This window comes from Lontra canadensis, unplaced genomic scaffold, assembly GCF_010015895.1.
Source record: "Lontra canadensis isolate GAN:19392208 unplaced genomic scaffold, GSC_riverotter_1.0 scaffold65, whole genome shotgun sequence".
Taxonomy (NCBI): domain Eukaryota; kingdom Metazoa; phylum Chordata; class Mammalia; order Carnivora; family Mustelidae; genus Lontra; species Lontra canadensis.
The window spans coordinates 4,589,016-4,603,970 of NW_022631059.1; the positions used below are offsets into that span (position 1 = coordinate 4,589,016).

At 41.9% G+C, this 14,955-nt stretch overlaps 1 protein-coding gene across 1 annotated transcript in view; it reads left to right on the top strand.

The window, feature by feature from the left end:
• The window catches only part of LOC116880098 (serine/threonine-protein phosphatase 4 regulatory subunit 1-like), a 79,878-nt gene that overhangs the window by 22,588 nt on the left and 42,335 nt on the right, over nt 1-14,955 (top strand). Inside the window, exon 3 of the mRNA XM_032878907.1 lies at nt 5,000-5,132. Within this exon, the coding sequence (XP_032734798.1) occupies nt 5,000-5,132 (133 nt within the window). The remainder of the gene's footprint in view (nt 1-4,999; nt 5,133-14,955) is intronic.

A 14,955-nucleotide genomic window follows, 5' to 3' on the forward strand; every position in this document is an offset into this window, starting at 1 on the left:
TTCCTTAATGATTTTGACATGAAGTCTATTATTAATATCTTTTTATAATGTAATGTATTTTTTTTCCTGACCACTTTTTAAATTTTTTTCTTGATCGCTGATTTTTAGCAGTAGATTGTGTTGTACTTCAATGTGATGTTTCATTATGTGTATTTTGCTTGGGGTTTGTTGATTTTCTGGAATCTGTAGGCTTATAGTTTAGGTCAAATTTCAGAATGTTTAGCTCTTCTAAAATTTTTGATGCTTTCTCCATCTCTCTTTTTGCCCTCTACTTTTCTTCTGGGACTCGAGTTCTATATATGTTATGGTGCTTGATAATGTCTCCAAATAACTGATGCTCTATTCTTTTTTCTTTTTCCTCTTTGTGCTTCATTTTAGATAGTTTCTATTGCTGTACCTTCAAGTTCTTTGATTTTTTTCAGTTCTCTAATCTATCATTTCTTTTAGTTTATGTTTTGATTCAGTTTTAGGTTTTTCATCTCTTGAATTGACATTTGGGTCTCTTATATTTCCATTTCTTTCATCAACATGCCCATGCATTTCTGGAACATATGGAGCATTTTTTTTTTGATTGATTCACTTATTAGAGAGTGTGCACATGTGTGTGTGCATCCTTGTAGAAGTGTGGGTGGGGAGGGGCCAGGGAGAGGGAGAGAGAAAATCTTAAGCAGACTCCATCCTGAGCATGGAGCCCAGTGTGGGGCTTGATCTCACCACCCCAAGATGATGACCTGAGCCGAAACCAAGAGTTAGACGCTTAACTGACTGAGCTACCCAGGCGCCCCGTAATTGTTGTTAAAGATCATTTTCTATTCTATCATCGCTAGTATTTTGGGGACTTTCTCAGTTTATTCATTTTTCCTGATTATGGTCATATTATTTTGCTGCTTTTCATGCATGGTAATATTTGATTGGATGCCAGACATGAAGAATTTTGGGGGTATTAGATTTCACAGTATAAATTGTATAAATCTGCTAATGTTGGATCTTGTTATGGTATGTAGTTAACTTTTTTAGATTGGACTGGATTCTGGTGAGGCTTGAAGTTAGATCCATGGGGGGGTCTAGAGCAGGCTTTAGTCTAGGCTAATTTAGCCACTACTACAACAGTGCCATGTGTCACAGGTAGGAACAGACGGCTGCTCCATGCACCTGAGTGCCGGGAAGGACCTGCTGGTTCCTCCCCAGTCTCTGTAGTATCTTCTCGCGTGTGCGCCGATCAGTACTCGCTGGAAGCTTCCGGGGGCCACTCTGTTGGCATGTGCTGCTCCCTCCTTTGCAAACTCCAAGGACTTTGGCCCCCTTGAGCTTCCTTCTCTGCAACTTTAGAATCTCTCTGGGTGGTCAGAGGCGGCTGTCTCGGGGCCCCTTGTTTGTGTCCCTTCTCTGAGGGCCCTTGTCTGTGCTGCCTATTGTCTAGTGCCTGAAAACTTGTTTCATGGATGGTTTTCTGGTCTTCTAGATGCATAAAATGTGAGGGTCTGTTACCATGTCGGCTGGAAACCAAAGTCTTTCGCTTTCCTTCAGTTGCTCCAAGACCACAGCCCTTCTCTTTGGGTGTGGTGTTCTTCAATTCCTTCAGCCTTCGTCTTAGTAGACTTTCCTGCACGTTGGAAAGAGCACTGCCCTGAATGCAGAACATTTGGGCGCTAAGAATCCTAGGTCTGCTGCTGTCTTTGGGTACATATCTGTTTAGCTGTCCACAAAATGAGGGAATTTATCAAGGCTCCTTCTTTATAATTCTGTATTATAGAGTCTCTTTCTTTGATTTTTTAAAAAAGATTTTATTTATTTACTTGACACAGAGGGGGAGGGGTGGGACACAAGCAGGGGGGAGTGGAAGAGGGAGAAGCAGGCTCCCCAGTGAGCAGAGAGCCTGCTGTGGGGCTTGATCCCAGGACCCCAGGATCATGACCTGAGCTGAAGGCAGACGCTTAACAACTGAACCACCCAGACACTCTAGTATTTGCTTTCATTCAAGTTTCTTTTGGTGGCGTCTTTCCTCATTTTGCTACCTTTTTTTTTTTTAAAAGGTTTTATTCATTTATTTGACAGAGAGAGATCACAAGTAGGCAGAGAGAGGAAGGGAAGCAGGCTCCCCGCCGAGCAGAGAGCCTGATGTGGGGCTCCCTCCCAGGACCCTGGGATCGTGACCTGAGCCGAAAGCAGAGGCTTTAACCCACTGAGACGCCCAGGTGCCCCTCATTTTGCTACTTTTTATGGAGCACCTACTACTTGGCAGGTTCTACGCTGGGCGCGCGAGGGTGACAGTGCCTTCACGGAGCTCCCAGAGCCACTGGGAGACACGCACGAAACATCACAAACCCAGTGCTGCTGCTTTTGTGGGGAGCATTAGGACAGAAGGGCCCACAGCTCTGGGAGAGGCTGTAACCGCTGAGCAGCCTTCTCTTTAGGGCAGGGGCAGGGGTGGGGGTCATAAGATGTGAGCGTGTCCCAGGCAGTGGCAGGGACATGTAGAAGATCATTGAGATGAAGGATTTTGGTGCATTTGAAGAACTAAGGGAAGGTCACCATGCCAGCAACTCAGATGGGCAGGTGGACAGGCTTTCTTTGAAAATGAGAATGCAGGTTTCCTCGGGCGACACAGCGTGGCGGTGTCTCGAGTCTGGCTGTTGGAGTTGGGGTTCTGACCTGCTCCTCTCTAGCCCTGTGGCCCTGGCAGCTTTCTCGGCTTCCGTCAGCCTCAGCTCTGGGATGATGTGGTTGTTGTCAGAATTTAATGAACCACTGCTGTACACAAAGCTTTGAGCACAGTTCCCGGAAGTAACCAATGAACATTAGTTATTACCGGTATCGTGTGGTTTATGGCTCCTATTTCCGTGTACACAGTTAGTATAATGTTTTATAGTTAGCATAGTAGAATCATTAATATTCTCTATTAACAGTTATTCTTTTGTGAAACTAATTGCAAAGTTCTTTAGTTCTCCGGCAGGTTTTTTGAAGAATGCCTGCCTATTTTTTGTTACTTTAAAACAGCAGTTCTTAACCCATGAGTACACAGGTGGACCTCGGAGGATCTTTTGAAACTCCAGATTCTTCTTTTTTTTAAAGATTTTATTTATTTATTTGACAGAGAGAGATCACAAGTAGGCAGAGAGAGAGAGAGAATGAGAGAGAGAGAGAAGCAGGCTCCCCGCTGAGCAGAGAGCCCAATGCGGGACTCGATCCCAGGTCCCTGAGATCATAAGCTGAGCTGAAGGTAGCGGCTTAACCCGCTGAGCCACCCAGGCACCCGAAACCCCAGATTCTTTATGAAAAGTTTTGACTATGCATATCTGTGGCCATCGTCAGGTTCCAGAACTATCTGTGATTCCCAAAAGTTTAGCAAACTGCTTTGTTTATTTTTTTAAAGATTTTATTTATTTATTTATTTGAGAGAGAGAGAGAGAGAGAGAGAGAGAAAGAGTGAACACAAATAGTGGGAGGGGCAGAAGGAAAGGGAGAGGAATAAGCAGATTCTTTGCTGAGTGGGGAGTCTGACGTGAGGCTTGATCCCAGGACCCTGAGATCATGACCTGAGCCACCCAGGCACCCTATGAACTCTGCTTTAGACTTAATGTTTTAAAGTCCACTGCAGGCTAGGTCCACACTGTTTGTAAATATCTGTGGGATGGAGGCTGCATGTTTCTCCTGGGCCCTGAAATGCACTGAAAATAGCTCATACAAAGTGACTGTGGTTAGTGGGACTTGGCTGTGACTCAGTGGGGACCCATTCCTCCCTGGCAAGGATCCTGTAAGAAATGATGTATTTGATTGCATCACACATCTATTTTCTACAAATGTATACGTCTTTATTAAAATTCTCTGGGTAACTGTTACACAGTGTAAATTTTTAATAAGCTCTAATTACTAGCGTAGAAGAATTTGTGGAGAAAAAATTGTGGTTAGTGTTTCAAAGTAAATACCTCGGCACAAACGTGTCATTTCTTATTTTAAACTCTTATCAGTTACTGCCTAAATTAACTGGTTTTTCTCTCTGCCAGGTAGGAATCCTCTGCTTTTTTTTGCATGACTAGTGCTCCTTACCCAGTTATTTCAGTGCAGGTGATAGTAGGGAAGCGTTTATGCCCCTGAAGCGTGGGTGGGTAAAGGGTGGTGGCCACGGTCAAGGTTGGACAGATTATGAGGGGCTAAATCCTGCAGGTCTTGACATGCCCAGACTCCCTTGTTTCAAAGTCCTGATGGAGCATTCTGTATCATCCCTGATAAAAGAACATGGAAGTGTAGACAGGTTAAATCACTTACTGTGGTCACACAGCCAGTAAGTTGTGGTTGGGGGAGTCATCTTATTGTAACGATGTTTGACTCCAGTGCCCATGAGCTCAGCCATGCCACTCCATTGCACTGGAGGGAGGGTCTTCCTGCCCTCAGCTGGGGGTAAGGGGAGGAGCAGGCTTCAGGGTGCTATGTCCAGTATGACCACAGGCTCATTTTTGGCCAGAGTGGGGAGTTGGAGGAAGCCGATGGACATCCATGTTTGGGGGGCGGGGTCTGGTCAGGTGTTCTCCTGTGGTTTGATGGGCATCAACATCACATGTTCAGGAAGCTATATGACCAGCTCATTCAGGACAAGACAAAATAAGGGATCGACTTTCTGGCATATTTTTGCTTATGAGGCCAGACTCCTGTTTTGCTTTTGACTGTTTTACACCTGTTTGCATAGCACGCCATGGAGGTTTCTCATAGGGTCCTGACTTCCCTGGTAGAGGAGAGGTTCCGGACCATCCATGTTGACCAGAGGTGACTCACACCAGATTGGTGGCACTGAAAGGACACTTAGGTTTTCTTTATGACTCTGGTTTTGTCACCCTTCTCTTGGGTTCTAAACCTACCCACTTCATTTTAGGTGAGTTGTCAAGTTTGGGGACCCAGAGGCTCCCACGGGACAGGCCATGAGGGTAGAAATCATGCTGTGAGGGCCTGCCCTTTGCTTAATTGTGACCTGATGAATGTGGTTTTTTCCCCTCTTCCCCTTTAGATGGATTTGAAGACTATGGCCCAGATCGTGACAGCATGAGGGTAACAGCCTTTCTGGACATCCCAGGCCAGGATAACCTGCCTCCACTCGCTCGCCTGGAGAAGTATGCTTTCAGTGAGAACATCTTCAACCGGTGAGCGCCTCAGCCCTTCCCATACTTACAGCCCTCTGCGGAGTCTGATTTAAGCTGCCAGTAGTCACCACTTCTCTGTGACAGCTTTGAGGACCCTCACGGGTGAGGTGGAATGGGGGTTGTTTCCAGGCGGCTGGCATTCTGTCTGAATGGCACCCTTTGATTAGGTTTCCTCATTACTCTTGTTACTGTCTTACTGATCACCTGGTGAGCCAGGAATCAAATGCGGATGAGAGTTAATGGGGTTTAAATAATTAGGATTGCTAACTGGGTTTCTTTCGCATGTGCTCTCCTCAGAAGAGGAAAATGTGTCGCCTAATTGACAAACCTTGGAGCATTGCTCACTCGTTCTGTTTCTCGACTGTCCTGTCTCCGGGACTCCGGTGCAGCTGTCCTGCTCTGTGGTATTGTCACTCCTCATGGGGCTGGCAGGATTCTACTCTAGCCTCAGACCCTGTGTCTTCAACGGGTGACCTTGACTCTTCCGTCATGAAGAAAGCAGAAGCTAAGACCTCTCTTTCCACTGACAGCCTGCCCCGACCTGAGTCTGAGGGCATTCTTCCCTCCTGCCTCAGAGGGGGAGGTATGTCTCTTCTGGTCTCCATTCCTCCGTCAGATATGCCTTCTGTCTTCTGCCTCTTCCGTCTTGCCTGTGACGCACTCCCTTTCCATCCATGCACAAGCCCTGGTGTGTTTCTTGTCCTGAGCTGTCCTCCGGACTTCCCCCCCTGCAGCCTTCCCTCGAATCTTTCCTTAAGTGCACCATTTTGTGAAAACTGGACGATGCTCGCTGAGTCTCTACTCCATATCTATTTACTGTCTGTGTCTCTTGAACTGTAGAAGGCTCACGGGCACTGCTGCTGAGTGAGTCCACTTTCTGTGCCAGTGTTACAGATCAGGAAGTCAGGGTGCTCTGAGTGATGTCTTTTGACGCGCAGTTCTTAATTTTAATGTGGTTCACGGTTTCTCAGCTTTTTCTTTTATGCTTAGTGCTTTCTTCTCATGTATAAGGAATGTACTCTTCCCCTAAGACCATGAAGATCGTTCCTTATGGGGCACCTGGCGGGCTTAGTCGGTCAAGCATCTGAGTCTTGATCTCAGCTCAGGTCTTGATCTCAAGGTCCTGAGTTCAAACCTCGATTGGGCTCAATGTTGGGCGTGAGCCTACCTAAAAAGAAAAGGGAAAAAAAAAGGTATTTCCTTATATTGTCTTCTTGAAGTTTTACTGTTTCACCTTTCACATTTGGATCTGCAGTCCCCCTGGAATTGCTTTCTTTGTGTATGATGTGAAGTAGGGCTCAAGTTTCGTTTCCTTCCATGTGTTAAGCGCTTGACCCAGTGCCATTTATTGAAAATACTACCTTTTATCTGTGCTCTGCTTTGCCACCTTGGTCTTAAAGCAAGTGTCTATATCTGGACATCCTAGTCTGCTTCCTGGGTCTGTTTATCTGTCGTTGTGCCTGGACCACCCTGCCCTCATTACTGTAACTTTCTCGTCAAAATCTAGGTATCAGGCAGAGTGAGTCCTCCCACTTTGTTGTTCTTCAAGATTATCTTGGCGGTTCTTGACTCTCTGCATTTCGAAATGCATTCTAGCACCAGTTCTTCAATTTTTAGGGGAAAAAGAAAACTTGCTGGATTTTCACTGGAATCACATTGCATCTATAAATCAATTTGTAAAGTATTGACAGACACCTTTACAATATTTAGTTTTCTAATCCTTCCATTTCTTAAAAGATTTGCTTTAATTTCTCTCTGTGTGTATGTGTTTCCTGTTGTAGAGATCTTCTGTAACTTTTTCAATTTAGCTCTAAGTATTTGATCTTCCACGTGAATGTAAATGGTATCATTTTTTAAGAATTTAAATTCTAATTGCTGCTGATAATGCGAAAATGGAATTGATTTTTATATTTTGACTTTGTCTCCTTTGATTATACTGAGTTCACTTATTAATTTTAATAACTTCCCCAGTTCTTGGGTTTTCTGCATACTTTACGATGCTGTGTTTTGATTTCTTCTTTTCCTGTCTTGTTTTATATTTTTAGTAGCTACATCTTATCAGCTTAGGAAGAGTTATATTTCTAATTTGTTAAGAGATTATTTTTATATCTTTTTAATTAAAGTTTTTAATTTTTTCAAAGATTTCATTTATTCATTTGAGAGAGAGGGAGTGAGAGAGTATGCATAAGCAAGGGCAGGGGCAGAGGGCCTAGCAGCAGATGCGGGGCTTGATCCCAGGACCCAAGATCGTGACCTTAGCTGAAGTCAGATGCTTACCTGACTGAGCTATCCAGGTGCCCCTTAATTTAAAACAATTTAAAAAAAATTTTTAAGTAATCCCTATGTCCAGTGTGGGGCTTGAACTCACAACCCCAAGATCCAGGGACTCATGCTCTACCAACTTAGCCAGTCAGGAGCCCCTGTTTTTAAACTTTTAAAATAACTTCACACTTAAAAGTTTGAAGAGTAGTAGAATTCCTATCTATTTTTTACTCAGATTCAGCAGTTGTCAGCCTTTTGCCATGTTCGAATTAACATTTGCTCTCTCTCTATTTTCACAGTTTTTTTTTTTTGAGCCATTTGAGAGTAAGTGTAGCTATCACGTTGCTTTCTCTATGGTGACTCTCGTGTGCGTTTGTCTAACGGGGACATTGCCGTTCACTTATAGACTCACAGTATAGTGATCAGAGTCAGGAAATTGAACTTTGATTCAATACTGTTACCTAATATCTAGAATTTTAATAAAGATTTTATTCCATTTGATAGCACAAGAGAGCATGTGAGTCGGGGGAGGGGCAAAGGGCAAGAATCCCAAGCTGACCCTGCACTGAGCGTGGAGCCTGATGCGGAGTTTGATCCCAGGACCCTGAGATCGTGACCTGAGCTGAAGCCAAGAGTCGTCATGCTTAACTGACTGAGCCACCCAGGTGCCCTTCTGATATGCAGGTTTTAATCAGATTGTTCAGTGGTCCCAAGAGTGTCCTCTAAGTCAGGGTTTTTGTTTAGTTGGTTGGTTTTTAGGTGCAGAATTAACCCAGCATCATGGACTGCATTTGATTATTATGTTTCTTTAGGCTCATTTAATCTCTAACAGTTTCTTAGCCTTTCTTTGCCTCTCATGATATTCTTGACAGTTTTGAAGAGTACAAGTGATTTATTACATAGAATAAACTAAGAGTTTTTAAAAATCCTCAATGAGGTCTAAATTTTATATAATGCTTCTTTTACATCTATTGGGATTATTAGATGCCTTTTCTCCTTTACTGTCTCTTTTTTTCAACTTTTAAACTTTTTTTATTGTAAAATATACCCCATACAGATAACTGGATGTAACGTGTAAGGAGGGTTGTTTTGTTTTGTTTCATTTTCAGATTTTATTTATGTATTTGTCAGAGTGAGAGAGTACACGCAGGGGAACAGTAGAAGGAGAGGGAGAAGCAGGCTCCTTGCTGAGCTGGGAGCCCGATCCCAGGACCGTGAGATCATGACCTGAGCTGAAGTCAGATGCTTAGCCATCTGTGCCACTCAGGCGTGCCAAGTGTAAGGAGTTTTTGTGAAGCACTTGCCCACGAGGCTGTTACTGAGGTCATTCCGGACGTGTGCCCTCCCCGCCCTCCTGACCACCACTCCCTCCCTGCCTCGTGGTGACGGCCTGCGGATGTAGATGTTCATCACGTCCTTAATTTTGTTTCTGGTCTTAGCACCTAAGGATCTACTTCCAAACAGAATAAGTTAATAATAAGTTCGAGTTTCTGAACTCGAAATATGTGAAACCATATGGGATATGTTACTTTGTGGTGTTGCGTGTAGTTTTGAGTTTGTTCGTTTAGTAACAGTGTTCTGTTGTTGGAATATACGGACGTTTCCTCTGTTGTTGGAGTAACTCAAGTTTTCTCACTCTTATTAAAAACCTTGCATGAACAATCCAGTACATGTATCTGGGCACACATCAGTCCACATGTCTGCCAGGCACGTAGCCAGGTGAGCCTTCCTGCGTGAGGAGACATGCTTGTCTTCTGCTTCAGGAGACAGTGCCAGTTTCCAGAGTGATCTCACTGGTGCACACTGGTGCACTCCCACCTTTGCCCAACATTTTATCTGCCAGTTGGTATTGTCAGATTTTAAGATACTAGTCAGTCTGGTTGTGTGATAGTATATGTAATGGTACTGCTTTGTGATTTTAATTCACATCTTTATGAATTTGAACACCTTCTCATAAGTTTTTTGGGCATCTGTATTTCTTTTTTTTTTTTTTTTAAGATTTTATTTATTTATTTGACAGAGAGAAATATCATAAGTAGGCAGAGAGGCAGGCAGAGAGAGGGGGAAGCAGACTCCCTGTTGAGCAGAGAGCCGGATGTGGGGCTCGATCCCAGGACCCTAAGATCATGACCTGAGCCGAAGGCAGAGGCTTAACCCACTGAGCCACCCCGGCATCTATATTTCTTCTTTGTATTTCCTTTTTTTTTGTGAAGTCCCCATTTAAATCTTTCTTTGGTAGGTATGGGGAAGTTGGATTCTCTTTTTTATTGTTGACTTGTAGGAACTCTTTGTATATTCTGGCTTTGAAACCTTGGTGAATTACGTATGGCAAACATCTTCCCTCGTCTTGTGGCCTGTGTTTCATCTCTCTTTACAGTGTTCTTTGGTGACCAGAAGCTGTTCATTTTGATGTAAATTTATCAACATTTTACTTTATCCTTCGTGTACTTTGGAACTTCTCTAAAATGTTTTCCTTTACCCCAAGATCATAAGTATACTGTTTTATATTGCTTTAAAAGCTTTATCTTTTTTTTTTTTTCTTTCACATTTAGGTCTACAATCCATCTGAAAGTAATTTTTGTTCATTATAAGAAAGCAAGGAGTCCAGCTTCATTTTCTCAATTGTCACAATACCACTTACTAAACTATGTCTTTTCCCCATTGCTCTGGGGTACCACCTCTGTTCTAATCCAGTCTATAATACTCTTTGTCTGGACTGTCTCTTCTTCCAATAGTCTGTCTCCCCCTTAGCCACTACCACACTGTCTTGTTTACTATGGATTTATAGTAGTCTTGTTACCTGAGTGAGCAAGATTTGCCCTTTGTTTTTCTTCTTTGATGTGATTTATTATTCTTGGTCCTTTGTATTTTCATATAAATTTTAAAATCTGTTCATCAGATTCTAATAAAACAAAACAACTATTAGGATTTTTAAAAACAGCCTCTTTCTTTCTTTCAGGATTTTATTTATTTGAGAGAGAGAGCCCTAGAGAGAGAACAAACACAAGGAGGGGGAGCAGGAAAGGGAGAAGCAGACTCCCCACTAAGCAGGGAGCCCTACGTGGGGCTCCATCCCAGGACCCTGGGATCGCGACCCTGAGCTGAGGGCCAACACTTAACCAGTTGAGCCCCCCAGACGCTCCCACCTATTAGGATTTTGCTTGGGTTTGCACTGAATGAATAGGTTGTTTTGGAGAGTATTGCCCTCTTTACAATATTTAGACTTCCAATCCATAAACATGGTATATCTTTCTATTTTTGTAGGTTTTCTTTAATATCCCAGTAAAAGTTGGTCATTTTCTCTATAGAAGTTTTGTGCTTTTTTGCTGGTGTATTTGAAAGCATATCCAAAACAGGATATCATTTTATCCAGCTGAAGACTTAAATCTAACTGTAGTATCATTATCAGACTCAACCCAATTAATAATAATGCCTTCCACTCTGTGTTAAATTTTCCCTAACTGCCTCAGATATGCCTTTTTTTGGTTGATTTGGATCATGATTATCATGATCCAAATAAGATCCACACATTTCATTAGGTATATGTGTCTCTTAAGTCTTCTTTTTGTTTATAGTTTTTTTTTCCTTTTGATCTTAAATCTCTTTTAATCCCTAATTGATTCTCCCTATCTCATCTTCTCTCTATATCGTCTATTTGTTGAAGGGGTCACTAATACTGTAGAATTTTCCACATTCTGGATTCGGTGGCTGTTATTCTCATGGTGTAATTTAACATAATCCTTTGTTCTTTGTGTTTTCTATAAACTGAAAAGTTACACTTGGAGACTTGATTAGATTCGGCTTTGATTTTTTTTTTTTTTTAAACAATACTTCTTGTGTTGTTTTGTATGGTTCTCATTACAAAACATCAGGAAACAATGTCTGGGTCTCCCACTTTTGGAGATGTTCATACTGAGCAGTGGGCGCAGGTGTTGGATTCTTTCATTATAAAATTCTCCACCAGCCTTTCTTCTCATGACTTTAGTGGTCACAAATCATCATTGCTTAGATCCGTTATGTCATTATGTTTTGGAAAATGGCAATTCTCTTTTTATTGTCTGTGCAATCTGTAGTATCGCCCCATTTTCTACTCTGTTATTGGTTACTGGTGCCTTTTCTTTTGTTTCCCCCTGATAATTTTTACCAGAGGATTATCGAGTACATTATTTCTGTTAAAGAGTCAAGTTTTTAACTTGGCTTTGATAGTCTCTGCTCTGTTTATTTTCTAGTTCAGTAATTTCTGCTCTTAATTTGTATTATTTCCTTTTTTCAATGGGAAATCAGTTGCGTTCTTTTTCTTCTCGTGAGGTATGTTTAACTATTTTTTTTGCCTTTTAAAAATAACATCTGCATTTTAAATTGTAAGATTGCTGTTAAGTCTGTGAGTACTTCTGTGTTATGTTAAGTGCATCTCCACATTCTGATATTAATATTTTTATTACCTTTCAGTATAAAGTATTATTAATGTCTATAATGATTTCTCCTTTGACCAATGAGTTATTTAGAAGTAGTTTTTAAATTTCTAAATATTGGAGCATTTGCCAGTTATCTTTCTGTTATTTTAATCTGAGTTTAAGTCTTCTGTGGTCAGAGAACATACTTTGTATTATTTCTCTTCTTTTTAATTTTTTGGAATTGTTTTATGGAAGTGAATGTTCCAGGCACAATTGGAGGGAATGTGCATCCAGTATTTTTGGGTAAGGTATCTTACAAATGTCAGTTAAGATAAGTTGGCTGAGAACATTGTTCGGCTCTTCTGTTTTCTTATTTTTTGTCTACTTGTTCTGTCACTTACTGAAAGAGGAATGTTGGAATCTCCAACTATAATTTTGGATTTTTCTATTTTCCAATTCTAACAGTTTATTTTGTATATTTTGAACTTGGGTGCATATATGTTTCGTATTTTTCTGTTTTCTTGAATGAATTGATCTGTCTGTATCTGTGTAATGTCCCTCTTTGTCCCTAGTACCATTCCTTCTCTGAAGCTTGCTGTCTGAATTTAATATACATACTCAGTTTTCTTTTGATTACTGACTGTAATCTGTCTATACTTTTACTTTTAACCTGTCCATGTCTTACATTTAAAATGTGGTTATTATAGAAGGCATAGAATTGGGTCTTGCTTTTTTTACCCTTGCACAATCTCTGCCTTTTCATTTTAATGTCTGTATCATGCGTGTTTGAAGCGACTGTTGATATGGTTTGGTTTGCACCTACCATCTTGCTGTTTGTTTTCTATTGACTCAACTCCTCTTGCTATTTTTATTTCATTGTTACTCATATTTTTCATTGTTTCATTATTATTTCATTGTATTCATATTACTCATTATTTCATTATTTGAAAGAAAGGTATCACTTTTTTTGTCCCATGGACTTTGTTTTTCTTTTTTTAGGATTCAGTGTATCTTCACTATGGCTTATTAGTTATGTCCCCTTTAAAAAATTGTTATTGTTCTAGGGATTACAATATGCTTCTCTAATTTATTACAACATATATTCAAATGAGAAGATGCCACTGTGTGTACAGCGCAGGGTACAGTGTGAGAACGTGCCAGGAGTGCAGAGCACGCTTCCTTGGACTTCTGTGGCCTCTTTCCCCATCTTCTGTGCTGTTGTTTTTCTGCATTTTACTTCCACTCACGTTATACATCCCATGGTACCTTGTTACTTTATCTCCTAAAGATATGCAGCTATCTTTTAAAGCGATTAAAATGACAGAAATGGTTTTTATATTTACCATCATTTATACCATTTTCGTGCTTTTCATTTCTTTTTGCAAAATGTCCATTTTCACCCAGCATCCTTTTGCTGCAAGGACTTCTTTAACAATTCTTGATAGCAAAGACTGCTCTCTGTGAATTTTCACACTTTTGTCTGAAATGATCTTTATTTCACTTTCATTTTTTAAAAATTTAATTAATAAACTTTAATTTTGAGAGCGATTTTGGGTTTCAAGAAAAATTGAGCAGAAAGTACAGAGCGTTCCTGTATTCCTTAACTGCCCAGGCTTGCCCGCCTCTTCCAAGAGACCTTCAGCGTATTAATCACACTTATCTTAAAGCACTTGTCTGATCATTCCCGCGTCTAGGTCCGATGTCCTCCCCCACCCCCGTCCTTCTGCCCGCTTCCTGCTCATCCTCACACTTCGCTTCCCCACATTTTCTCTTTCTTAAGTCTCTTGTCACTGTTCGTCATCTTCAATTTTCTTGCCTACGTCACGCTCTAAACTGTGCCCTTCAGGGCAGGCTCTGGAACTTGCTCATCTCTCGCCCTGAGTCTAGGGCTACTTAATTGGGCTAAACTCATGATAATGACTGCGCGAGTGGGTGAGGGAAGGAAGGGACAAAGACACAAGGGGGAACTTCCGTGGTAAGATTTCCAGGGAACATTGCCATGTAAAATTGAACCATCCTCTTTATACTTTAAAAAGTTCACAAAATAACCCATACTTGAAACATTTAGCAATTTCAGAATTTAAATAGTGAGAGTTTCCTTTCTTCCTGCACTATAGTCTAGGGTAATGCGTGCTTCCAGACTTTTCCCTGCATGAGTGTATGTATATACGACCCCATGTATTGCACATATATGCATTAGTATAATTTGAGTTAAGAAATGGGCTCATACTGCATAGAAAATTCTTCACCATGTTTTTTCATTTACATGAATTTTCAGGAGCATCTTTCTAAGAGCATATCTACAGGTGCTTCTCTGTAGAACACTGTTACACGGATGTAATTTATTGAAGCCCCCCTGTCGGGTAGACATTTGGATTGCAGTTCTTGGCTTATATTGTAGTGCTGATGGCTGACATGCCACGGGGCTTACCGTGGGCCACGGACCATGCTATGAGCTTCCCGTGCGTGATCTCGTGTGGCCTTTCTAATGCTTTTCTCAGTCACGCGCAGCCGCTCTCCCTTCTTTCTTCTCATTAGCATAGCCGACAGTGAGAAGTACTGAAGCTGAAGCTTCTGGACTCTGCTCATCCGCTGTGGCCTCTCCAGGACACTTCAGGAAGCAGCCAGGTGTTCCAGAGTGTGGGCGCCAAAGCAGCGATTTCTGTCTTCAGCTCTCTCCCATTCTGTGTTCACTGTGGGGGATTCGTCCCTCCCTGCTTCAGGGGCCCTCTCTTACCCCTCTCCTCACTTTCCTTTAAGAGGGCAGGTCCCTGGTGACCACTTGAGGCTGGATGCAGATCTGTCTATCCATTCTCTGGCCCTACCAGCAGATTGGGGATCTTAGTTGCTTGATTTCCCAGGGGAGGCCGACCTGAATGTGGTCCAGTGAAATGTAATCAGGGACTTTATAGTGTCTGTTTTCGTCTTTCCCAAACCTCCTGGCTGCCACATCTCGACCTTTCATCCCAGGGGTGGTATAAGTCTCTCCGCGGACAGTCTTGGGTTGATGGATTTCTTCCTGTGGTGTGCTGGGTCGAAAAGACTACCTTTCTGAATTCCACATTTCTAGTCTTCCTGCAAATCAAGGTGGGTTTTTTACTTCAGCCGATTCTCATGCATAGCCAGAAATGATTCGTCTTGTCCCTGGGTTGTCAGAGGCTCAGAGG